The sequence below is a fragment of the Lissotriton helveticus genome, chromosome 2_1, assembly GCF_964261635.1.
Source record: "Lissotriton helveticus chromosome 2_1, aLisHel1.1, whole genome shotgun sequence".
NCBI classification, from domain to species: domain Eukaryota; kingdom Metazoa; phylum Chordata; class Amphibia; order Caudata; family Salamandridae; genus Lissotriton; species Lissotriton helveticus.
The window spans coordinates 693,775,515-693,801,305 of NC_136059.1; the positions used below are offsets into that span (position 1 = coordinate 693,775,515).

Sequence of the window (25,791 nt, forward strand, 5' to 3'; positions counted from 1 at the left end):
CATGCAAAGATGGCACACAATATGAATTCTTCTTCGCCAAAGAATTATCACCCAAATTAAGGAACAGATGGTTTGAAAAAGAGCTACAATCATGATTTTAAATTATCACTTACACTTAGCTGAAACAGTGGATGCAAACTTAATGTCTAGTTCTGCTCTTTTAGGTTGTGTATTCTTCAAGTAGGAAACGGTGTTTTCTGTGTAACATGCAGATATTAGACCAGCCCATGCAGCAGGATCATCTGTAAAAGTAAAAACACATTTTAAAATAGCAGTGAGACACTACAGATCATGGCTGAAAGCCATCTGCTAAAGAGTATGGTGATATGCAACTGCTCTTAAACATCAAGCTCCATAATTCACCACTGGCACTTCATCAGTGAATATTCCATATAAACACAGAAGTTCTGCAGAAATTATATTATTATCATGTAAAGTATCAATCAGAGAACACACAATCAAAAATGTAAATATCTCTTTAAAAATAAAACTGACATAACAAACAGGTACAGTCATAGTCCATCTGGTCTGTTAGATCTTCTTGTAAATACCTGTCTTTTTTCAAGAAATTCCGATGGAAAGTTGAGCCTACTCAATTGCAGCAAGGCGGCTGTGGAATGCTCTCAATGAAAATCTTATCAGACACTATAAATTGATATGAGATATTCACCAACACAACAATAGCCCTAGACTTCCATTTCCATCCACTCTATAGTCTTCAGTTTGCAAACTTCAGACACAGTTTTATAGCATGTGATAAATTACAAACAGCAAACCTGATCAAAAAAGCCTTTTCTGTAGAATTTTACTCATACGCAAAATATTTATTTTTGCCCACTGGGAGTATGAAAATCATTCGAAACACACTAATTTAGCTCCTAAAGAGATGATCGAAACCACTGAAGCCATAAATAGTCAAAAGATGGAACATTTGAAAACAAATAATTTTCTATCATTTAGAGCCATGTGGTAGGGTCCTGTAACCGCGATTAAGACCAAAATACAGTAGTTTTCAAATAATCAGAAATTAACCCCAAAGTATGAGTTACTTACCTTCGGTAACGATGTATGTGGTAGAGACAATTCTAGCCGCAGATTCCTTCTCGTAGAATTATCCCCAGGCAGGAGACTGGATCCGGAAACTTTTTTGCCACAGCATCCCTGCGCGCTAGGGGCAGGGCGACATCACGCAACTCCGCACAGGTGTCGTCTGCGCACGTGATGTCAGCGAGGTCACATAAGACCCGCTCCGGCGCGGCTACATCAGCTTTCTTCGGAGAACGCGGAATTACCAGATAAAAAACTGTGGAAGCATGGGCACACTGTGTGAAGAGCAGAACAATTGGAAAGAAGCTGTGACTAACAACACCACACAGAATAGTGGCAACACCGTAGAACCCAAAGACAGGAAAGAAGAAAGAGCAAGCAGAGCCCTGCGCAGCCACCCTGTCAGCACATGGACAGCCTCCCACTCCCATGCCCCAGAGGCAAGGAACATGCGTAAAGTCATGGTACATGTAGTAAACCTACCACCCCAATCCAGAGAAAGGGGACCAGTCCCAAGACACACAGGGACAACACTCCAAGCCACCCCAAAAAAGAGGGCAACCACCCACAAGGGACAAGGCAAGAAATGGCCAGATGATCCTTAATCAGGGGATAGCACTGTAAGGAAGGGAGGGGAGGGAAGGACAGGGATAGAAAGCAATCCCCCCCCAAACCTGGAGTAGCCAGAGCAGCAGGGCACCGGAACCCCATCCTCCAAAAACCAAGGAGGAATGAACCGCCCCCAGACGGAGCTACCCGTAAAGAACAAAGAAGGCACTCACAGGAGACACAGCCCCCCCACCGGGAGGCAAGTACCGAAGACCAACCCAAGGGTCCTCGCAGAATAGGGGAGGAAGGGCGGGCTGTGAAGGAATCTGCGGCTAGAATTGTCTCTACCAGATACATCGTTACCGAAGGTAAGTAACTCGTAAATCTGATAGACTACTAGCCGCACATTCCTTCACGTAGAATAGATACCGTAGCAATAACCCCTGGGAAGGAGGGTCTGCGAAAGGACCCCACCAGCCAATCCAGAACAGAGGGCCCCCCAGGGGACCAGATCTGTGTACCAGGAAGAACCTTCTCCCTGCCAGGCATGGGGAACCTCCACAAGGAGAACCCTACTGACGCCAAGGGGATGTAGGAGGGAAAAGAAGGCTGAAGAGGCTCGTACACTCACAGCAGAGGAACAAAAGCCAAGGACGCAGAGGCCAAAGCATCCCACTCCCCCACAAGGCAACATAACTTACGCCCAAGACCAAGACAGGAAAAGCGGAAGAAGAAGCCTAGAGGGGCCAAGGAAATGAGGGAAAAAAAGGCGAACCCACTCCAGATGGAGAGCAGCCTGCCAGCCAGAACAGCGCCGGCAGCCAAGCCGCCAGAAGCAAGAAGAAGAAGAAGAACAGCCCGAGGCCCCAGGAAGGCCGAGTGGGCAGCGCCTGGCAAGAGAGAACACAGGAGCGTCCCAGACCTCAGGACAGGAGCAGGGAAAGGAGGAGATGCCCGGGCACACCACTATGAGTGGCCGCGCACACGACCTCAAGGAGCAAAAGCAACCTACACAAATGCCATGGAGAACAGGCACCCAAAGGCGACCAGAACCCTCAAGTAGAGTGCAAGCCATATGACTTAGGGTACGATAAGCCCCAAACATGGGAACCCTCTTTGGAAGAACTTCCGCAGCAGAGGAACAAACAAAGGAGCTACGGGGAAATAAACACCCCCGCGAAAGGCTTGACAAGCAGCCCAAGGAAGCAGAAGGCCTAATCTCAGGGCCAAGTCTGCGCATCAATTCGAACACATACACAATCAACAAAAGGGCCGTCCAGCAGCCAACAATTCCAAAGTCCCAAAGAAGGACGCAATGGCATGAAAACACACTCCACAGCCAGAAGAACCGGCCTAAGAAGGCCCAGAATCAACTTGACTCAGGAATCACTGAGGAGGGGACGGAGGAGGAAGATGAGGGGACGGAGGAGGAAGAGGATGGGACGGAGGAGGAGGATGATGGGACGGAGGAGGCCGGAGCCCTGCCAAGAGCCTCTGGATGGCGGTGTCGGCAGGGGCATGGAACAACAAGCTGCCATCAAACGGTAGGTCAATGAGTCACTCCCGAATATTTTCAGGGAATACTCCATCCTGAAGCCAAGCATGGCAACGGAGAGCGACCGAGGAAGCCATTGCCCGGCCCAACACCTCTGAGATGTCCAGGGCAAAGCGGAGAAAAAACGCAGCCAGCTCCCGGCCATCCAACGCATGATGCCGTAAGTCCATTTGACCACCCTCCGGGGACGCCACTGATCCCAGAGATTCAGCCGAGTCCCACAAACAAGAGGAGGCCCGAGCCAGCACACACAAGGTGTTCAGAGCCCGCAGGGCAGCGCTGGTGAAGGCTAACATGTTGCGCTACCATGAGTCCAGCCAGCGGGCCTCTCGGGACGGCGGAGTCAACAGTGGTGGCAGGGAGGGAAAAGCAGTCTGCAAAAGAGGACTGGAGGACGAGGGGTGGAGGGAAAGGCAAGCCGGGTCACGCGGCGCCAGGAGATGCCACTGCAGAAGATGCTGAGGCACTGGTCCCCCAAGGCAGTATGCCTCCAAGCCTCTATCTAGGAAGAAAGGAGGGAACCTTCAAAGGGGAGCAGAACCTCCCTCCCACCAGAGCTCTGGTGGAGGACCTGCAATAGATGGTCCGCCGGAAAATGAGCCACTGGGTCAGCCATACGCAGGATGCCCACAGCCGTGGACACCGTGTGAGCGACGGCTGCACCCACCTCTGTAGGGCCCCGAGGCGGGGAAAGCAGCTCCTCCGTGGGCGACGGCTGCAAACTAAGACGGCCGTACCCGAGACCAAGCGGGCGGGCAAGGGCCAGACCTGGAAGTCACACAAAGCCGAAGAATGAGGGACCTGCCGCTCTTCCGACGAACACCTCTGCCTCAGGAAGGGCGGAGTGCTGCCCTTCGACGCCGGTGAAAAAGACACCACACGGGGACCCGTCTCTGGCGAGGAGGACACCAATATATACAGGTTGCCTCCGGAGAAGAAGGAGCGTCTGAAGATGAGTCCGCGGCATGACCCCTGTGCGGAGCCGTAAAGTCCGCTGCCTGAGGCGGAGTGCCGGCACCATCCGGCATCGCTGGACAAGGTTCCTCCCAGTCGCCTCGCACCGGGGACCGGAGTGGGGCTGGAGCTTAACCGGCCCCGGGGCGGAGCCGACCCGACCTCCAATGAGGTAGCCATCAGCGTAGGGGAACGAGACGGACCTGGGGAGAGACACGAAGCCCTCCACCCTCCGCGGCCCAGAATGAGGCGTAGATCGCTCTGCAACCCATGAGGAGGTGCCAGGGACGATTTCACCTCCAACTCGCCCTCAGTCGAGGCGGCCGCATGCGGGGAAGGACGAGAGGGGCCAGGAGAGGGGCGAGGGGTTCTCACCCAGGCTTGACCTGGAGCGGGGCGAGGAGGTTTCACTGACCCCTGTGGCTCTGCACGGTCTAGCTGCTGCCGGCGCCGTAGCAGCGTCACCTCGGCCTTACATAGGACTACCCTGTCAAGGGACCGAGAGGGGCTAGGGGATGCGACCCGAGCCCCGGCGACCTCCCGCGTTACCACAGGGACTCCCACAGAAGTTTGCGGTGAGGCAGAGACGCCGTGGCCTGAGGGAGGTCCCCCAGAAGAGCCGCACCCCAACAGCACCACACCCTCCAAGCCTGGATCCGAACCAGTCGGCTCCGGGGCCGTAGCCGTCGGCGGTGCTGCACAGGGCCCTGCACAAAGCGAGGGGTCCAGCGAGGCCTGCAAAGCCTCCACGTATGTCTCCATTTGGACTCTTGACGTCCAAACACCGGGAAACGGTGGATAGGATGACACGCGGGGGCCTTATCACCCATGGAGAGTCCATGCCGCCGGAAGGCGGGAACCCAGCTCACCGGGGGACAAACTGCGACATGTACCCACCGGGGAGCGACGCTCACGTAACATCGGAGAAGGGCTTGGGCGACGACCACGTCCGAACCTGAAGCCGTCCGCCAAAGCAGATCGAGGGGAGGACGTCGACCTGGAGAGAAGCGCCGAGAGAACTTTCATGCGGCGCTCCAGCTGCAACTTCGGCATCCACTATTGACAGGCCTCGCAGTCGGTGGTGCCATGATCCTCCCCCAAACACAACATACAAATATGGTGTCGCCGCCATAGGACGCCAACAAAACGTACAAGTTTTGAAACCCGAAGGCATTCGCACACTGTTCCACCAAAAGAATGGAGAAAAAAGGGACCCGAAACAGGCCTGTAGCACGGACCGGATTCGCCTTGCACATGGAAAAGTAAAAAAACTGACGTAGGCGCGCAGGGGCTGGTCTTATGTGACTTCGCTGACGTCACGTACGCGGACGACCCCTGGGCGGAGTCGCGTGATGTCGCCCCGCCCCCGGCGCGCAGGGATGCTGTGGCAAAAATGTTTCCGGATCCAGTCTCACGCCTGGGGATAATTCTACGTGAAGGAATCTGCGGCTAGAATTGTCTCTACCAATTACGAGTTTATTTCACACTCCAAAGTGAATGAACAACTTTTAAGGACTTAAAATTGATCAAAAAAGCTGCTTCAAGAGAAATCTGCTCATACTGAAAATCTTGTTATTTGGTCCTTCGGGGCATTATTATCATTGGTGTCCACAATTTCCTTCCTCAGATCAATGAAGTCAAGCGAACAAACATTCACCTATCTCTAATTTGGAAAAGACTCTTGCAAATGAAGACCAATTAGAGTTAACTTGACTTATGGTGATGGCTTACCTGGCTTACTACAACATAGTCTAGAACGGCCTCCATAAAGTACAAGTTACTTACCTTCGGTAACGATGTATCTGGTAGAGACTATTCTAGCCGCAGATTCCTTAACGTAGAATTATCCCCAGGCGTGAGACTGGATCCGGAGAATTTTCTTTGCCACAGCATCTCTGCGCGCGGGGGCGGTACCACGAAATTCCGTCCTGATGTCGTCCACGGGCGTGACGTCAGCGAGGTCACACAAGCCCCACCCCGGCGCTCCGACATCAGTTTTCTTTGGAGAACTTTTCCGTGCCACAATGCGGAGCAATCACAAACAAAAACCGTGAACAGTGTTCGAAATAGCTGATAAACAGAAAGGAATGAAGCGAATGGAGGGGAACAGCCCATTCGGGGAAGTGCCAGGCACTGTGGCACCAAATGTCATAGAAGAGAAGAGCAGAGCACAGCCACTGTAAAGCAACCCTGCAAGCAAATACAACTTTCTCTTGGAGAAAGAAAAAACATGTGAAAAACTGCATCAGATGAAAAAAGCCTGCAAACACAGTCCATTAACAGTGAAGGACAAGGAGTCCAGAACAGAAGAGTAACAATAATTTACCCCAAGACAACACCATCAAGGAACGTTGAATCCCCTGAAAGGAGCCAAGGCTGAGGCCCAGCCAAGAGACCCCAACTCAGAGGACTGCACATGAGTCAGAAACTACAAGCAAGGAAAAGGGGGAAGTATGAGAAGGCCCCACACTGGAAACACCAGGGTGTAGGGATGCAGGAGTACCCATGAACCTACCAAGCAAGTACCAGAAAGGAAGGAGTGAATGCAAACCCACCGAACAAGCATCCCGCTAGGGAGGAGTGAAAGAGGGCACTCGGAGAAGACAAGGCACCCAGAGGCAGGCGAGTGCTGAAGACCAAGCTAAGGGCCCTCGCAGAACGGGGAGGAAGGGCGGGTCGTGAAGTAATCTGCGGCTAGAATCGCCTCTACCAGATACATCGTTACTGCCTACTAGCCGCAGATTCCTTAACGTAGAATAGATACCCTAGCTATAACCACGGGGAAGGAGGGTCTGCGAGAGTACCCCATCAGCCTGGAAATTTTACGGATCCAGTTCGGAAACGGATAGACACGCCCTTGTCTAACAAATTAAGGAATTTCCTGTTACAGCATATAAGTAACCCTATTCACGAACTAAAGTTCATCTCAGTAATCCACGGACCAAGCCCCATATATGTGCGACATCAGGTTTACATTATTTGGTATACTTGGAGAGACAACCATGTTTAGACAACGAGGGAATGAATAGAAAGAGAGTCCTCCTACCTATGGTACAGCCACTTACTAGAATATATACCAAGATTTTACAGTGTCCCCTTGGGTCTCACTGGGTTGCTGTTCATCTGGAAAAAGGTCCTGAGGAAGGTGGCCTAGAGCCGCCGAAACGCGCGTCGACTACCAGAGTGCGGGTCTCATAATTTTGGTTGAGACCGTCCTAGTGACAGGGGGCTCCCTGTCCACTAGTACCCAGCTGCCTTTTTTACAATTGTAGTATATGTGAATGTGTATGTATGAGTGTGTCAGTTGCTTGTGTGGGTGAGAACCTTTTGGGACATATGAATTGTTTCTTCTTTTTTGTATATGAATAATTTCTTGTTTCAGATTTAAAAAAACTTTTTTTGTGTAATGTCTTTGTAAATAGTGGTCTCTTTTTCTTTTTATGTATTGTGTTAAAAAAAAATTCTGCTATATGGATTTAGTGATTTAGTTTCTTATTGTGTTTTCTAATAATGAATTATGTACTGTATTTGTGAGAGCAATGCTAATACTCAAAAGAATAATCTAATAAAATAAAAAAATAAATGATATATATTTTTTGAAAAAAAACGAAAAAAATGTGGTTGGTGCATATTTGTCACTTTTATATGAGGAATACGATATATACATATTTGGAATAACTGTGGCCTAGGAGGGAACTTTTATCTTATTGCTTATTTTTTCCCCTCTGTTCCCTGGCCTTTACTTACCTTTTTGAGGGGGTCCCATCACTTTCGCTTTCTCACAGGTTCCTTAACTCACAAGATACTACTTGTGCAACGATATAACTGTAAGAGACATTAGTTAGTGATAGATTCCTTACCTTAGAATATCCCCAGGCGTCAGACTGGATCCGGACTGTTTTCGCTAGCAGTACCACTGCACATCAATAGGTGACGTTGGACGGCTCCGCGTCAGTCGCTGGCGTCGCAAGCGCCGAGATGATGTCACGGAGACTACTTAGGCGCCACCCATGCGTGCTGACATCAGTTCGGCACACGACTTTCCGCCCCAGCATCGCAGAGCCATGCAAGAAACTGACCACTGGTGCCAAGAAAAAAGGGATGTCCTTATCCCTAGAAATCGGTTCGCAGAACTGGGAGGATGGGTGGGGCGGTAAGGAATCTATCACTAATTAATGTCTCTTACAGATATATCGTTACACAAGTAGTAACTTGTGCATCTGCAAGAGACACGTTAGTGATAGATTCCTTACCTTAGACTAGATACCCGAGCAATACCAACCCCAGTGGTGGGTCTGCGAACAGGATTACACCAGAAAGTCACGGGGAACAGAACAGCCAAAGAAGCCGTCTCTCTGGACTTGACTGTCAAGGCAGTAATGCTTGGTAAATGTGTGCAGCGAGGCCCACGTAGCTGCCTGACAAATGTCCAGCAAGGGAACGCTGCGTCCCAAGGCAGTAGTGGCTACTGTTGCCCTGGTAGAATGGGCACGCAGCCCCACAAGAGGCTCCTTCGTAGCTAGCGAATAACAGGCTTTGATGCAGGGAACGACCCACTGAGAGATGGTCTGTTTGTGCACGGCCCAACCTTTTTTGGCGCCCACGTAGCCAACAAAAAGCTGGTTATCCACCTGGAACTGTTGTGTGCACTTCAGATAGAACGAGAGTGCAGGTTTTGGGTACAGACGGTGGAGCCTCTCTTCCTCTTTTGCAGGATGCAGAGGCGGAAAGAAGGTGGGCAAAGTGATGGTCTGCCCGATGTGGAAGGGCGTGACAACCTCTGGCAAGAAAGAAGGAAGGGCCCTTAAAACCACCTTGTCCGGATGAACAGAAAGGAAAGGAGGATTAGAAGAAAGAGCCTGGAGCTCACTCACTCTTCTGGCAGAGGAGATAGCTACAAGGAAAGCCGCCTTGAGAGTAAGAAGACACAAAGGACAGTTATGAAGGGGCTCGAAGGGAGCGCACATCAGATATGTTAAGACAAGGTTTAAGTCCCATTGAGGCATGATGAACGGTACGGGAGAAAATGTGCACGTAATGCCTTTCAGAAAACGGTTAACAACCGGGAACTTACAAAGAGAAGGCTTATCTGGGAGCCATAAAAAGGCGGAGGTGGCCGACAGATAACCTTTGATAGTGCCCAGAGCAGAGCCCTGCTGGGCCAAAGAAAGAAGGAACAGAAGGATTTTGGAAAGAGGGGCAGAGTGAGGATCCACAGACTTTGCTGTGCACCATGCCACAAACTTGTCCCACCTGCAGGCGTATACCGTTTTAGTGGAGGGACGCCTGGCTGCCAGAATAACATCACAGACTTCGGGAGGAAGATCGAAAGCAGTCAACTGGCCGCTTAATCTCCATGCATGGAGGTGGAAACTGGACAGGTTCGGGTGGAGGACCGTCCCCTGCTGCTGCGACAGAAGAACCTCCCGAAGAGGCAGTCGGATCGGGGGAATGATCGCCATGCTGAGTAGCTCGGGATAACAGTATATTTTTGTTCTTCAGCACTCTGGGCAGAAGTGATATAGGCAGAAAGGCGTACAACAGACCACAACTCCACTAGTGACGAAAAGCGTCGCCGAGCAAGTGCAGTGTTGGAAATTCCAAGGCGCAGAACTGATGACATTGCACGTTCTCTTCGGTGGCGTATAGATCTAACCAAGGCTCTCCCCATTGCTAAAAGAGACCTTGCGCCACGTCAGTGTTCAAACGCCTTTCGTAATTCATCAAGCACTGGCAGCTGAGTTTGTCCGCTCTGGCATTCAGAGAACGTGGCAGGTGTTGAACCGCCAAGGTAATGCCTTGATGTTCCAGCCATGTCCAGAGATGCAGAGCCTCCTGACATAGGGTCCACGACCCCACCCTGCCCTGTTTGTTGCAATACCACATGACAGTGGTGTTGTCCGTGAACACCTGCACTACACTTCCCTGGAAGGAATGCTTTCAGTGGAAGTCGGATCGCCCGAAGCTCCAAAAGGTTGATATGGAGCCGGGACTCCGCTGGAGACCAGAGGCCTCTGATCTCCGCCTCTCCCAAGTGGCCTCCCCATGCCAGGAGGGACGCATCCGTCACCACTGTGTGCTCCAGTTGGGGAAGAGAGAGGGATCTGCCATTGACCCAATCGCGATTCGTGAGTCACCACTGCAAATGGCGTGCAGTGCCCTTCGAGATCGGACAGGATCGGACAGGTTGCCCTGATGCTGTGCCCACTGGAACTTCAGGTCCCACTGCAGAGCCTGCATATGCCATCTGGCATGTTGCACGATCAGGATGCAGGAGGCCATCAGGCCCAGTAGCCGGAGGGTCAGTCTGACGGAAACCCGGGATAGAGGCTGAAAATTCGGAATCATAGCCTGAATATCCCAGACTTGCTGCTCGAGAGGATAAACCCGAAACCGTGTCAAATCCAGAACCGCTCCGATGAAAGGGAGCTTCTGAGGGACTCAGGTGCGGCTTCGGCACGTTGATGGAGAACCTGAGCAAATGCAGGAGGTCGGCCGTAGTCTGGAGGTGGGAGACGAGTGCCTGAGGCGAGCCCGCCTTCAACAACCAGTCGTCGAGGTAGGGGAAGACTGACACCCCTGACCTGCGCAGGTGAGCTGCGATCACCGCCATCACTTTTGTGAACACCCAAGGGGCGCTGGAAAGGCCGAAAGAGAGCACTGCAAGCATGGCAAACTGAAAGTGCTCCTGGCCGACCGTGAACCGCAGGTAACGCCGGTGGGCCGACAGGATGGGGATGTGAAAATATACGTCCTGCAAGTCCAATGCTGCAATCCAGTCTCCAGGGCAGAGAGCAGCCAAGACCTGAGCCAGAATCAACATCTTGAACTTCTCCTTAAAGATGTTGAGGAAGCGATGGACGTTCCTGAGGTTGCTTGATGGCCCCCTTGGCCAAGAGGGCCATAACTTCCTGTTGGAGAAGGGTGAAGTGATCCCCTGACATGCGGTGGAACTGAGGTGGCATAGTTGGGGGGGGGGCGGGTAGACTCGAAGGGGAGGGAGTAACCCCTCCGGACGAGTTGCAGCACCCACTTGTCAGAAGTGACAGAAAGCCAATGGGGAAGGTGATGTCGAATCCTGCCGCCCACTGGCGTGGGGTGCGTCCCAAAGCTCAGACAAGGAAGGCTTTGAGGCGGATGTTGCGGGGGCAGAGATGGACTGACCCTCAGGCCGGCCCCGGAGCCGCCACGGAGGCCTCCATGCCCACGGCCGTGCTGAGTTTGGTTCAACGCAGGCTTCTGACCGAAGGAGCGGGTAGGGGCGCCCCTACTATGGCCATGAAAGGAATGAAAAGTAAATGTTGTCTGGCACGTGGTGGAAAGAACCAAGGACTTGGCCATAGCCAGAGAGTCCTTAAAACGCTCCAGCGCACTGTCGGCCTTATCACCAAACAGGCGAGTGCCATCAAAGGGCATGTCCAGGAACGAGTTCTGGACGTTTGGTGAGAACCCAGTAGATCTCAACCAGGTGTGGCGACGAAGCGCCACAGTTGTGGAAATTGCCCTACCGAGGGAGTCCGCGGTGTCTAAGCCACACCAAATGGCATCCTTACCCTCGGCCACAGCTTGGGACAGCACAGCCTGGACCTCTTCAGGACAATGAGGTAACACCTGAGCAATGGTATCCCACACCGCGTGGGAATAGTGGCCCAATAGACATGCGGTGTTCACCGACCGCAGCCTAAGCTGGCCGAGGAGAACAACCGTCTGCCGAACTGCTCCAGCCTCTTAGAGTCCTTATCCGGAGGAGCCGTGGACAAGGCACTCTGGCACGTCGAAGCATGAATGACCAGACTCTGGGGCGTAGGATGAGTAGTCAAAACAGCAGGGTCACCCAGCGCCGACACCTTGCGACGTTCAGATCAACAAGGGCCCCTGTGGCCGGCCACGACTAAGTGCCCAGCAAGAAGTCAGTGAGGTTCGTCATTAAATGGCAGCTGTGGCTCCGACGAAGTGGACGCCAACTGGAGTGTGAGAAATTGACCTGGCATATGCTGTCCACTATTCTAGTGGGCACCTTGCACCAGTCCAAATGACCCTTATTGATGGTAGGTTTAAAACAATCTTTATAGAAAGCTATCCTAGTGGTAGCTGTGGAGAGCAGCCTTCAGGCTAAGTCTTGAAGGAATGTAAAGCAGCTTGTTTTACCAGTCTATAATCTCGTGAATGACACGGACTTCGTTAACCGCATCCTAGATCAGGAACTCAACATCCTAATCCTCACTGAAACTTGGCTTAATGACTCCACAGGACCGGTCCTTCAAATCCTAGTCCCTCCTAGCCACAACATTATCAGACTTGATAGAGCTAAGAGAACTGGTGGAGGTATCACCTGTAAATAGCATAACAGTCTCTCAGCAAAGCAGTCTCCCTCTGCAAATCTCTCATCTTGTGCATATCTGTGCTTTGACAACATCAGCAAACACTGACCCTTATGCAACCTGCACATCTTTTACCATCCACCAGCAGACAACCTCCCTCGGGTGGAACAAACTATGGAAACCATCTCATCCAACTTGGGACTCCATTGTCCCCAGATCTTTCTGGGAGACTTCAATCTACATTGGAATGACCTGAATGATCAGGCTGTGAATAGTCTTAAAAACTTCCTAGCGGACCTCAACCTGACACAATTTTGTGACAGCCCAAAGCACAACTTAGACTCAACCCTTGATCTAATCATATCCAACTCCATTCAGCTGGAATTGATTGGCCCTTGTGACTGGTCGAATCACCACTATATCGCCTTCCTCATCTTAGAACGATGGAACACCAAAAAATTCCAACCCAAGAGACACTGGACAAGATTGTTGCAATATGCAAACGTGAATGAGCTCATATCCCGTTTCAATCTGTCCCTACCACCTCCTCCTACCTTCATGTCCAACGTCCACAAACTTACAGAGCACTACCACAACTCCATGTTAAAAGTTCTGGATGCAATTGCCCCCTACAACTAAAAAGAAAGTCCAACAAAGACTCCAAACCATGGTTCAATGATAACTTAAACTCAGACAGACTCAGGGGCATGGCTTGGCCGAGCAGCAAGATGGCTGCTTGCGAGGCAGGCTCTGCCGGCCGGGCGCTAAATCCTTCATAATCCAACTGAATGCAGGGCGGCTGTACTCTCAGCCACTAAGAGCCACATTCTGCAGATCACAAGGGAAAAAAACAGCATTTTGTTTGAGTGATGCTCGGGTACGACTGGAGGCGAGGCCAACCCTGAGGCCGACACATTTGACTGGGCAGCCTGCTCACTGGACAAGTCCTATCGGCTACGCACCGCGGGACATTCCTCGTTAGGCGGGAGCCTCTGCTTGCATGGAGGAGCACCCGCATGACCGGAAAAGCTGAGTGGGTGGCGGCGGCAGGAGGAGCCAAGCCAGGCTCTAGGCCGAGGAGTGACGCAATCTGCATCCTGCCCTGGAGTGCGCCGCTTCTGCCTGCGGGAGGTGGGACCCGGCTGGGCCTTGATGGCATCCGCACTTGGAGGCGGAGTCCGGGTCGCGCACCTCCTAAAACCGGGAAAGAACTGAAAAGACTACATCGCTGTTATGGGCTACAGTGGAGCCTTCCAGCACTGAGGCGGAGATCGAAAAGGAGATGCAAAGGCCTGCAGACCACACCTGAACTGACCGGCGACAACTGCCCTCGGCACTGTGAGTAGGAATTTAGCCCTGGCACTAAAATGACTTGGGTGAGGGCGGGCCCTCCATAACATCAAGGTTTGGGATTAGGACCCCTCCCTGGTGGATGGGAGCACGGCAAGCTGCGTGCTGGGTGGTAGGCCCATGGGCTAGGATGTGCAGTGTGTGGTATTGGCGGCTAATGCTGACCCTGGGCAGTGACGATGAGGGGCGCTGGGACCCCAAGCACTTTGGCTTATCGCCATGGCTGGGGCCTTCGCGCAGTTGTGTGACACCGATCCCCTGGATTGAAAGACATTTCTCAGCTATAACATGGGGAAAAACGACACTAAGCAATCCAAACTTACATTTTGAAACAAATGCCACACCTGTACTATGGACACTAGCTCTGTACCCGAAACTGAGCCTCATCATGGAGGAGATACACAAGAAGAGGACCTGCGCACAATCATGTTGGAAGTTCGCACAAACTTAAAATTTATAGACCAACTAGGACGCGTTCACTTCCATGCTAGATACAGTGAAGTGTTAAGTGGACTCACACAAAACCAAACTAGATGCATTGGAAAACTGTGCGACGGACGCACACTAGTATCAATTCGACTCCAAAGAACATCTCAACATAGAAAGGGTCCTAACGGTGATTAAAGCAAAGAGAAATGACTTGGCGGCACACTTGCGCTGCAACAACCTTCACATCATCAGAATTCCGAAAGCCACTGCTATTCCAAAAATGGAGCCGTATATTGAATCTCTACTGCGCGAACTGTTCCCAACTGCACATTCCGCTGTGTTTGTGGTAGAACGTGCGCATAGATCCTTGGGTCCTAAACCACCTGTAGGAGGCATGCCTAGACCCATAATAGCGTAACCTTTAAACTACCGCGATAGAGGCTCTGTCCTAAAATCGGCTAGAGACCATGGTCTCTAGCCGGTTTTAGGACATTGGCAATAACATATCCATCTTCCCGAATTTCACCCCGCTGGTCCAGGCCGAATGGAAAGAATTCCTTCCCACGAAGGGCCTCCTGCCAAGCGCCAAAATCCTGTATGCAATGCTCTATGCAGCCAAACTGAAAATCTCGTCCGACAGCCAGGCTCCCTTCTTCACCGACGCCAAATCTGCCCTCAAATTTGCTAAACATATCTGTTCTGGGTAACGCTTGCCTCGCACATCTCAACAAGCTGAAACAGCTGCCAGACTTAGTGACAATGACTGAAAGCGGGCTGCCGCTGTGAAGCCACAGATCTCGTCACTTACTTATGCTGCTCCAGCCGAAATCTGTATTTCACCTATCTTGGAACTGGCCCTCATCATTTTAGTACCTACGGCTCATACACTTTTATTGGCAATTGATCCCTGTGCCGACTGGTCAGCCGGGCCACCCTGCCACCTGTGCAGGGCAGTTCGCCGACAACACATGCACCACAGGGAGAACACGCATGGTTAAAACTGTTAGTTTCTTTTATAGGTTTGTTTGGGAGGGTGTGGGTAGGGCAATTACAACCTATTTGGGGGTTGGTGTGGGAGGGATAGGAAGCGCTACACATTAAGGAAAGGGTGGGGGTTTACTGTTAAACCACTTAGTCCATTCACTTCAGCATGCACACTAAGAGGCAGGACACACAGCATGACGAAACATCTTGGCTCCCATACGAGCAATTCGCACTCGCCAGCAGCTAGAAGTATATCAGTAAACTTGTGGCAAGCATGTCATACTTCTGACCACAATAAATGACGGCAGTGGAGTTTTTAACATGGAACATACGCAGTCTAATTAATCTCAGGAAGGCTAGGCTGGTCCATGCCTGTTTGATCAGGCATAAGATTGACATATGTTTTTTGCAGGAAACCCATCTCCAGTGCGCCACTGACTCCAAGCTACATAATAGATATTGGGGGAGGTTCATTCGGCAGTATACTCCAACTATGAGCGAGGGTCGGCAATTATGATAAGATACAATGTTGGCTGGACTACCATTAGATCGGTCTTTGACCCAGAGGGACGCCGCTACGTCATAGTGAGAGACACATTGCACACTACCCCAATGACTCTGGATGCTGTATATGGCCCCAACACGGACGACCCGCCCCGTTTGATACTATCTGGTCTAAGGTCACATTGTTGGGAGAGGAGACAGCAATCTGGGGGCAGGGGGGACTTCAACCTCGCCATGCAGTACTCCCTGGATCGGGTAGGGAGCTCCTGACTACTGCACCCCAAAGCAAATAGTACGAATACTTCCATAGCTCAGGAATACAGGCTGATCGACATATGGGGTTCCTGGCACCCGGACGCCTGGGAGGGAACCTGCATTTCTACATGTCACAACGCACGGTCCATGCTCGACTACTGGCTACTGTCCAGAGACATAGCTTCTTGGACCACAGACATATGCCACGTACCCTGTCTGACCACGCCCCTGTTGTGTTTACCTGGACCATACCAATGTCAGTATTGTGCGCTTTCACTTGGCACCTGCCACCACATGCACTAACTGATGCGGCATTTAGAGAGGAGGTGCGCGAGGAGCTCCTAAAGTACGAGTTACTTACCTTCGGTAACAATGTATCTGGTAGAGACGTTGTCTAGCCACAGATTCCTTAACTTAGAATATCCCCAGGCGTGAGACTGGATCCGGAAATTTTTTGCAGCAGCACCTCTGCGCCGGGGGACGGCGCCGCACGACACCGCCCTGACGTCGTCCATGTACGTGACATCAGAGAGGTTATAGAAGTCCCTCCCGGCGCGCAAACGTCAGTTTTCTTCGGAGAAACTTTTCTGCTGCACAACGCGGAGCCACCAACCAAAAACTGTTAAAGTATGGGAATAGTGTGAAAGGGATGTAAAATCCGTGAATAAAGCAGGAGGATGGTGGAAGACACCATCTTAGAGACAGAATTAGACACTGCTTAAACATATAAGTGGAAGCTGTGAGAAAGAGCCCCGCAAGCTAAGCAAAGACCCCCTCCCTGAGTGCAACAAGGGAAGAACATCTCAACAGACAGAAATAGGCTGATAGTGCCATGTGAACTGTGCCGTCCACTAAGAACAGAACACAGAAGAACAACAGTCCACTGTAGGAAAGAATTAAAAGACTGGATTTTCCCCTCTAAAAACAGAGGTAGGAAACAGAGCACAACAGAACCTCAAAGAGGATATCCACGAGGAGACCAGGACCCCGAGGTAGTCGAGAAGACAGAAGAAAGGGAAGGGAACTGGAGAAGAAAACAAATCTCCTCGTGAATCAAAGGCACCATATAACAGAAAAGAAGCTCCTCAGCAGAAGTTAACTGTATATGAAAGCACCCAGGGAAGTGCAACAATCTGAACCCCCTTGAGAAATAACCCAATGGCAACTGAAGAGACCAGCGGAGAACACCACTAGACAAGGTCCTCGCAGAACAGGGAGGCTGGGTGGGCGTTACGGAATCTGCAGCTAGACAACGTCTCTACCAGATACATCGTTACCGAAGGTAAGTAACTCGTACATCTGATAGAGACATCTAGCCGCAGATTCCTCAACTTAGAATAGATACCACAGCCATACCTCAAAAGGAAGGAGGGTCTGCGACAGAACAGAAAGCGCCAAGCATCTGATCCGGTAATAGAGTGACGGATAAAGGGGGAAAGCTGTGGCAGAACGGTCAGACAGCAACCCAAGCAGCTTGAAGAGCAGACATAACAGGATAGAAGATATTCTAAAAAATGCCAGAATGGCGCCACACCATACCCATATCGAAAATGACAGGTAGAAAGGCATGAGCCCTATATCAGAGCAAGAAAGAGAGAGGAAGAAGGACCACTCTATGCTTAAAGGCACATGATGAGTGCACTGACCCAAACTCGAAATGAACTTGGAAGAGATGCAACCAGCTCCTAACAGACGAGCCTAAAGAAGGAAGCCGAAGGAGCCGGTGTCAAGAGACCAAAAGCAAGAGCTAGAGCCTGATCAATGTGTTGGGAATAGCCAGCGGGACAAGAAACACGCCAAGTGCACACCCAACCCAAAAAGGGTGATGAGGGGCAATTAGCATCAATCCCCAACCCGCTGAAGCAGGTAGAAATTTGCAGCAGGCAAACGGCCATAGAGACCTTAAAGTGGCTTACACAGGAAGTATAAGAGTGCCCGACCGTGCAGCATGAAGCCAAAGCGAGAAACAACCCACAATGTAGGCTTGCAGGCAGTAGTCAATGACCACTGCCATGAAAAAAACTGTCCCACAGACGTAGCTTTATAACAAGAGTGGGTGATAATTTGGAAAAAAGGGCATATCCGAAGGAAGGTGCCAAAAACACCAAGTCAACGAATGGTAGCAAGAGTCTCAGAATCCGAGACCAACACTCCAGAAAAGACACGTACAGCGTTGAACACCAAAAAGGGAGCATATATCAATTTGGGAAATCACTCTAGTAAGCAGAAGCAAGGAGGCCCCTATGGCACCTTCATTAATATGAAATTGGTACCTTGGTTCTCGGTATATATTCTGAATTGAAATAAGGAATAAAGCAAAAGTATTCCCTATTCAGTGTTTATATCACTATGGCCACACTTTATCTATGTTTACCTTTTACAATCTCCTGTCTCGTCATGAACCACAACCACGCCTTAGAGTATTACTGATTGATTTTTTATTTTATCAAAGTAAAGAGATTTTTTTAAAAAATATTTCTTGTTTTCAATTCAAACACATTTGTATATACAAGTAATTTTTACATATATACAATAGAAGCCCTTCGTTTCCAAACTAGGATGTCACAATGAAAAAATAAACCGGACATTCCTATCGAGATCAAACAGACTAATGTGAGGAAAACAAATAGGTAAAAATTATTTAAACCAAATGTCTTTTTCAGTCCCTCAACAAATTATTTAAATTAATCAAAAGTATTTTTTATATATCTGTTGTCTCTTTACAGTCGACGCGTTTCAGCCAATCAATTCTGGCCTCTTCAGGACTAGGGCTATTCAAAATCCATCGGGTTCTAGAGTCATCTGGGGTAGGAGGTCATTTTCAAGTTGTATCAGGACCTCTCTTTCTCACTGAGCTCGGATTATATCCAGAAAATGGAAATAGTTCGTGCACTGCCGGTGCTTGGGTGAAATATATCTCCCTTTTACTTTTTTACAGCATTTAGCTGTCACATAGAACGCCTCTTCATTTTGTTCGCTCGCGTTTGTTTACCGAAAGCCGGCCAAGTATGATGCTCTCTTCCCGGGGTGTTTTTATGTGTCTCTTTCTTTCAAGTTGTTCGTCGCTCTGGCAACTTCAGCAACTCCGAAAAGCTCCCCCACACATGGAGATATTGGTCCAGACCCCACAGCCTCGACAAGAGGTGGAAACGTAGGAAGAGGATACCAAGGGGAGAGGAGTTGGCCTAACGGCTAAGGCGCTCGACCTCGGACCTGGGGATCTGGGTTCGAGTCTCGGTAACGACGCCAAAACCTCCTGTGATTCTGGGCAAATCGCTTAATCTCCCCGTGCCTAAAAAACATGAAAGTGTGTGTCCTCATGTAAAAACGTAACTTGTAAAGCGCTCTGATAACTGATTCGGTTCGGTTCTAGTTCGCGCTATATAAAAAAACTCAAAAAAACTCCAAAAAAAAAGGCAACCGACATGTATACATAAATGTATAAACATATAATTTTGTAGAAACAGAACCATCCATGAGCATAAACATGCCCATACCGGATCATACCTAGTACAGTAAGGGCAGGTAGGAGCCGTTTTTGAAGAGGAGACCATGAAACCTCCCAATGAGGTGGATGACCATGGTGTAAGCAGGTGGCACCAGGGAAAAACATAGAACCCCCTACAGCGGACCACCAAGCGACGCATGGAGCCCCCAGGATCTCCAGGCCCAGGTGAGATAAGCAGGGCTATCAAATAGCGTACAAGTACCACACATGGAGTATGCATACCCCAAACAAAGGGGAACACCTCTTAGGGCACTAAGCCAGGCCAAAAGAACGCAGTAATGAACCAAACCCGTGAACTGAGTTCCGAGTCGTAATGACATTACCGAGCTGAGCCAACGGCTGAATACCACAATCAGAGGACACAGCAACTTGTAGCACACCGCCACAGAAGGTCAAAAGGCAGCTAAAACCAAAACGTATCCAGGGATGCCAATAAAAGGGTAAGCACCCTTGATCACAGAAAAAAGAAGATAAGGCTCACTGCTCATGTTACACACAGAGCGCATCTAAAGGATGCGAAATGAAAATACCACCGTAGAAGACAGGCCTAAAAGGACCTAAGTGGGAGGACGAAAGCCCATCCGAAGCCGGTGAACTGCCGATTCGGCGAGAGCATCAAACTGCAAAACCACATCAATGGGTAAGTCCACCAGTCACTCCCGGATATTTTCAGGGAAGACGCTATCTCGCAACCAAGCGTGACGCCTTAGGGCAACAGAACCCTCCACGGCTCGGCCCACAGAATCTGCAGTATCTAAGGCTGAAAGGATTGTGATTTTCTTAAGGTCGCGGCCATCCCGGAGGTGAAGGAGATCAACGCGAGCACCTTCAGAGGTGGCAGGAAATAAAGACTCTGCAGAGTCCCACAAGGCAGAGATAACCCGAGCGAAAACACACACTGGATTCAAGGACTGTTTGGCTGAACTAGAGGATGCAAAGATGTTCCTACCCCATGACTCAAGCCATCTGGACTCCCGAGAGGGAGGAAGCATCAGAGGGGGTAGAGAAGGAAAGGCAGTCTGCAACACAAACCCCTGCGCATCAGGGTGCACAAAAAGACAAACAGGATCATGTGGAGCTGAACGGTAGCGATGCAAACCTGAACAAGCCACCAGGTCACCTGAAGCAGGCCAGACCCAGGTACCCAGAAGGGCATCATAAAGGGTAGCCTCAAAAGGCAAAAGCGGCTCCACAATTCCGGACCCATGGTGGAGGACCTCAAGCAAGGGGTCCATAGACAAAGGGGCAGAAGGGGTAGCATATTTAAAATACGGGTGGCCAATGAGACCACTCTCAAAAAGGCTGCACCAGCCTTGGTAGCCCTCCGTGGAGGTGACAACAGCTCATCAGTGGGGGAGGGTTGTAAGCTGACCCTCCCGAGACACTGAGGATGTGCCCAATGCCCCACGGAAGGAAGCCCCATGGAAGAATGAGGATCCTGACGGGGCTCCTGGGGAGGCGAACAGCCTGCCGGATCTGGGAGCTTCTGAGGAGGCTCCACAAATTCCAAGGGGGGCACTGGCAACACTAGCTCCGGTGAGGCCGGGTGGGAGGGTGGCGCCAAACTCTCTCCAGAGGCCTCTATATAAGAGTCCAGAACGTGATGTCGACACAGCGCCAAAACGACACACGTCGGCGCTGATAGCGACTCGGCAGACGCCGACTCGGCAGCATCCGGCATCGAGTCAGCGTCGATCGGTGCCAAAACTATGACAAGCTCTTCGAGACAGGAGAAAGGAGCGGAGGCGGAGCAGAGGAGGCGAGCCTCCGGCGCCAGAACGGCACCGACCCCCGCTCCAGACAGGCGGCCGCCTGCCCCGAAGGCTGGGGTGTGCTCAAGTCAGGACAACCACCTGTGGCACCACAGGGAGCCCCGCGGGGCTATGCGGCGCGGCAGAGGTGCCGTGGCTCGTAGAGGGGGACCCAGCTGGGCTGCGCCCTAACGACTCCGTGTGGACCGTAGAGGGGGACCCAACCGGGCCCGCCCTGACACCACATCTCCGACTTTCCTGGGAGGCAAAGTATAAATTGGCACCAGGGGCGCACCAGCCGGCGAGTCCGTCGGAGACACACAAGAAGCTGATGTCCTGAGGACACCCCAGAAACACGAGAGGACCCAAGGGAGACCTGCAAAGCAGTAGCATAGGCCTCCATTTGGGCCAGAGTTGCCCCCACACCTGGAAAGGGCGGATAGAGGGGGGACGATTGTCGGGAGCGCACACCCGGAAAGTTCCGGGAACCAGTGCCCCTGACAACAGAAGAAGGTGAGGTCGGAGGCCTGAGCGACAAGCGCCTCGACTTAACAAGCAGAGAATGACGGCCCCGGACCCCACAGGGAGATCGACGGCGGAGCCGAACAGTAGAGGGGCCTGCTGTCGACAAAGAGGCCGGGGGGCGAGACGACTCTGACCGGGACAGCCGTGCCGAGAGAAGCTTCACACGGCGTTCAGCTGAGACTTCGGTTTCAGATGTTGGCAGGCTTCACAGTCCATGAAGTCATGGTGCTCGCCCAGACACCAAATATAAATAAGATGCGGGTCCGTCGCGGACATCTGCAACAAACAGGAATTGCAAGATTTAAAGCCCACAGGCATCGCACACTGTTCCCGACACGAAGCGCCGAAAGGGAGGCCTGAAAACAGGCCAGAGGAACCGCTCACTCCGGATCCGCGTTACACGCGGAAAAGAAGGAAACTGACGTCAGCGCGCAAGGAGGAACTTATATAACCTAACGGACATCACGTATGTGGACGACGTCATGGCAGGGTCGTGTGACACCTGTGAGAAGTTAGCCTGGCATATGATGTCCACTATTCTAGTGGGCACCTTGCACCAGTCTAAATGACCCTAGGTTGTAAAGTCAACCTTATAAACAAGCTATCCTAGTGGTAGCATGGACCAGTAGTATTAGGCTAAAACCTCAGCGAGCATGTGAAGCAAACTGTTTTACCAATTATAATCCCTTGAATACCAAATGAAAGGACACCACACAAGGTATATATCAAATATGTATGTATTTATTTCTAACACAACCCCTCTGAACTCCATATGAGGTTAGAGATCGAAGTACATCAAAAGTTACTCAATTAGCATACGATAAGTTGCACAAATACAGTTTTGCCCTAGGGGCCTCACAAACCATATTCTAAGTAAGTGGTTTAAGAACCACTTCAGGAATAGTGAATAGGCCTAGGGCCTAGGGAATCGCTGGGGCTACACTACACAACTAAAGGTTAGGGAGTAGGAGACCCACGGGAGACGCGAGCAGTGTGGGAACACAGTCACGAGTTACCACTGACTTATAATGGTGAACGAAGAAGTTACAAAGTTACTGATTCCGGGCACTTCTGGATGAACTACGACAAAACCCCTTTAAACTAGGACACTTGGATAGTCAATACCCACGGGAGCACCAGGGTACTTGAGTTACCTTACCCAGGGAAGACGGGTGCATAGGTGCCTTTTCGTGTTGGGTTTCGTCGATGCTTTAAATGGAGACCTGCAAAAGAAGTGTTGCAGGCGGCCGAAGGAAGAGTGTCCGGGTGGATCCAAGGGTGGATCGAAGAACTGAAGAACCTGAAAGCAGAGGGGACAGAGTCTGGGCCACTAGCCAGTGACCAGGAAGGAATCAGGTTATGTTGTGATGCAATCAGGTGAAGAGGTGAAGCTGGTCTCTGCAGCCACGAGGACCAGGAGGTGTCGACGACGACCAGGAGCTGGATTGGAGCTGTCCTACGAAGTATCTAGTTGACTGCGGTGTTGGTTTCCGGATTGTACCCAACAAGCCTAGGCAAACGCAATCCAAGCAGGAAGTAAAGATTGGCTTCAGGTCAGACCAGCAAGGTCTGGGGACCTTCTCCTTTGTAGGGAAGCTGGAGCAAGCCTGGAGCAACCAGGCAAGCGGTGTAAATTCAAAGGTTCGTCTTCAGAGGGCTCACTAGCCAACGGGCTAGCAACCAGGAAGACGCGTGGAGCTGAAATGCAGGAGCAGGCCCCACGCGGCACTCGTGGAGTGTGGAGGGCTAAGCTTTGGTGCAAATGGGGCTCAGGTCTGGGGCTTCTCGTACCCCAATGCACAACTGCGAGTTACCTCAGGAGTCGATGCAGTTAGCAAAATGCAGGATGTCCAGGGTGTCCGGTGCCACGTCTCTTGTGTCCGCCACGGGTCTCAGCTTTACTGTGGATGTGGGTCAGAGTCAGAGAAGTCTGAGAGTCCAGTTCCTGAGTCGTTGAGTCTTCGGGATCCGTCGGGAGCGTCGACAAAGCAGACCGGCAAGTTACTGGTGGTGCCTGGTTGCACAGGGTGGTCACTCCTTGACTACAAGGGAGATGTCTTCAGTCTTCTAGTCGGTATAGAATGTCGAAGGTCCAAGAGTTTCGTTCCAGGATAATCTACTGTCTCTAGACACAACTCCTATCTTTATACTGATTTTAGGGGCTGGATTACCTGCTAGATCCTTCCTATGGGTGGACCTGAGAAGGGGGTGGTTACACCCTTTCCCTTTGTCCAGTTTCGCGCCAGAGCGGGCCTGGAGTGTCCTAGCAACTGGTTTGAACCGGGCTATGCATGGAGCACCTTGTGTGCCCCAGGCAGTGTCTGGAAAATCATCTTTCCATTCAACCCACCCTGCCCCAATACACTAAAGGCTGTCTGGGGAGGTGCTAGCACCTCCCTCGACAGGAAACCTATTGTCCAGGCCTCCCTTGCTGGAGTTTACCCCCGCTGCAGGAGGTCAGACTCGTGTCTGTGGCAGCAGCATCCATTTTGTGATGCTGAGTCTCTGTTTAACTTTAACCGGGTAAAGCAGTAACGTACATGTCTTTTCCCTCTAGAAGGGTGGAATGCTACCCCTGTCGCCAGAATTGGCAGGGGGGAGGTAGTATTCTAAAGTGTTTGACACCTTACACAACATGTTTTGATAAAGCCAAACCAAAGTTAGCATTAACCGCGAGGATTATAATGCACTTAAGAGTATATGGTATGGCTATATCATAGAACAGCTATAAGGACATGGTTCCGAAAGCTGCAGAGGGGCTCAGCTCATGCTAGGGCACCCTCTCACATAAAACCAAGCACTCTGCCTCCAGGATTGTTAAGGCCTGCCATAGGAGTGACTTATAGGTTACTATGTGTCTATATATAAGGTAGATATAAAAATACTATATCTAAGTAAGGGGTGATTACACCACCTTACCCTTTTTTAAAAAAAAAGTTTATTTGCATTTGAGAATTATAAACAACATTAGCCCCCGAACCCCCACCCCCGCAGAACAGGTAGCAAAATCTTACATTTTATTGATTATAGAAGATATGAAGAAAAGTATATACATTTGTTCAGTGAGCATGAAACTGAGCTAATAAAAGAAAAAGAAAAAAAAAAAAAAAAAGGGGAGAAGAGGGACAGTAAATATAAAACCTAAGTAATTCAAACATTTCATTCCTCTTGCATCCAGTCTAGCAGAGGTGCCCATATCATCATGCCCTTATTCCACTTAGTCCTCCCTTTGCTTCTATAAAACGCCACTTCCAGGTTGCAGGTTGCAGACAGCCTGGTTCTCCATTCTACAAAAGAAGGTGCTAATGGATCTATCCAGGCTGACGCAATGCACAATCTTAGAACAGCCATAGCCACGAAGATAAGCCCATGCATAGAATGTGGTTGTGGTATGTTAGACGTACCTAATAAAATTTCTTCGGTCGATATATTAATACGGTAATTTGCGAGGTTGGAAAGAAAGTCAGAGATTGTCGATATGATATTCCCTAATATAGGACATGTAGCAAACATGTGGGTTAGATCTGCGGATGAAAGTGAACACCTAGGGCAGTGTGTTAAATTTCCGGTCCCCCATTTTGCCATTTTTTCTGGGGTGTAATAAAGTGAAAAAAATGTTTTATAAAATTGTACTTGGAGTTTCATGGACATTAGGGTTGATATTGACATCTCCAAGGCTTCCAAGGAGGTTCGTGGAGAGATGCCAAGTCTGCTTTGCCATGCCTCCGTATGTTTCTCCATGTCGTCTGGCAAAAGTAAATTAAGTCCTTCATATATCTCGCCAATTCTAGGGTTTTTTATAGATAATAATTTGTCCATCGTTTGCCACGATTGGAATTTGATGCGACCTCCCCCTTTCTTTAAAATAAAATCCCGCACTTGGAGGTATTTGAAAAAATTTCTATTAGATAGTTTGAACTCGGTTTTTAGTTCTTCAAAAGACTTGATACCATTCTCAGAAAAAAAGCACCCTAGTTGTTTTATCCCTAATTCTGCCCATCTATTCGATATTGAATCTCAAAATATTTCCGGGAGATCCAAATTCTGTATTGTAGGTGT

General features: G+C 50.4%; 1 protein-coding gene across 1 annotated transcript in view; it reads right to left on the minus strand.

Moving 5' to 3' along the window:
• Positions 1 to 25,791, minus strand: part of SKIC3 (SKI3 subunit of superkiller complex) — a 1,397,627-nt gene that overhangs the window by 214,327 nt on the left and 1,157,509 nt on the right. The window contains exon 35 of the mRNA XM_078675399.1: positions 114 to 242. Within this exon, the coding sequence (XP_078531525.1) occupies positions 114 to 242 (129 nt within the window). The remainder of the gene's footprint in view (positions 1 to 113; positions 243 to 25,791) is intronic.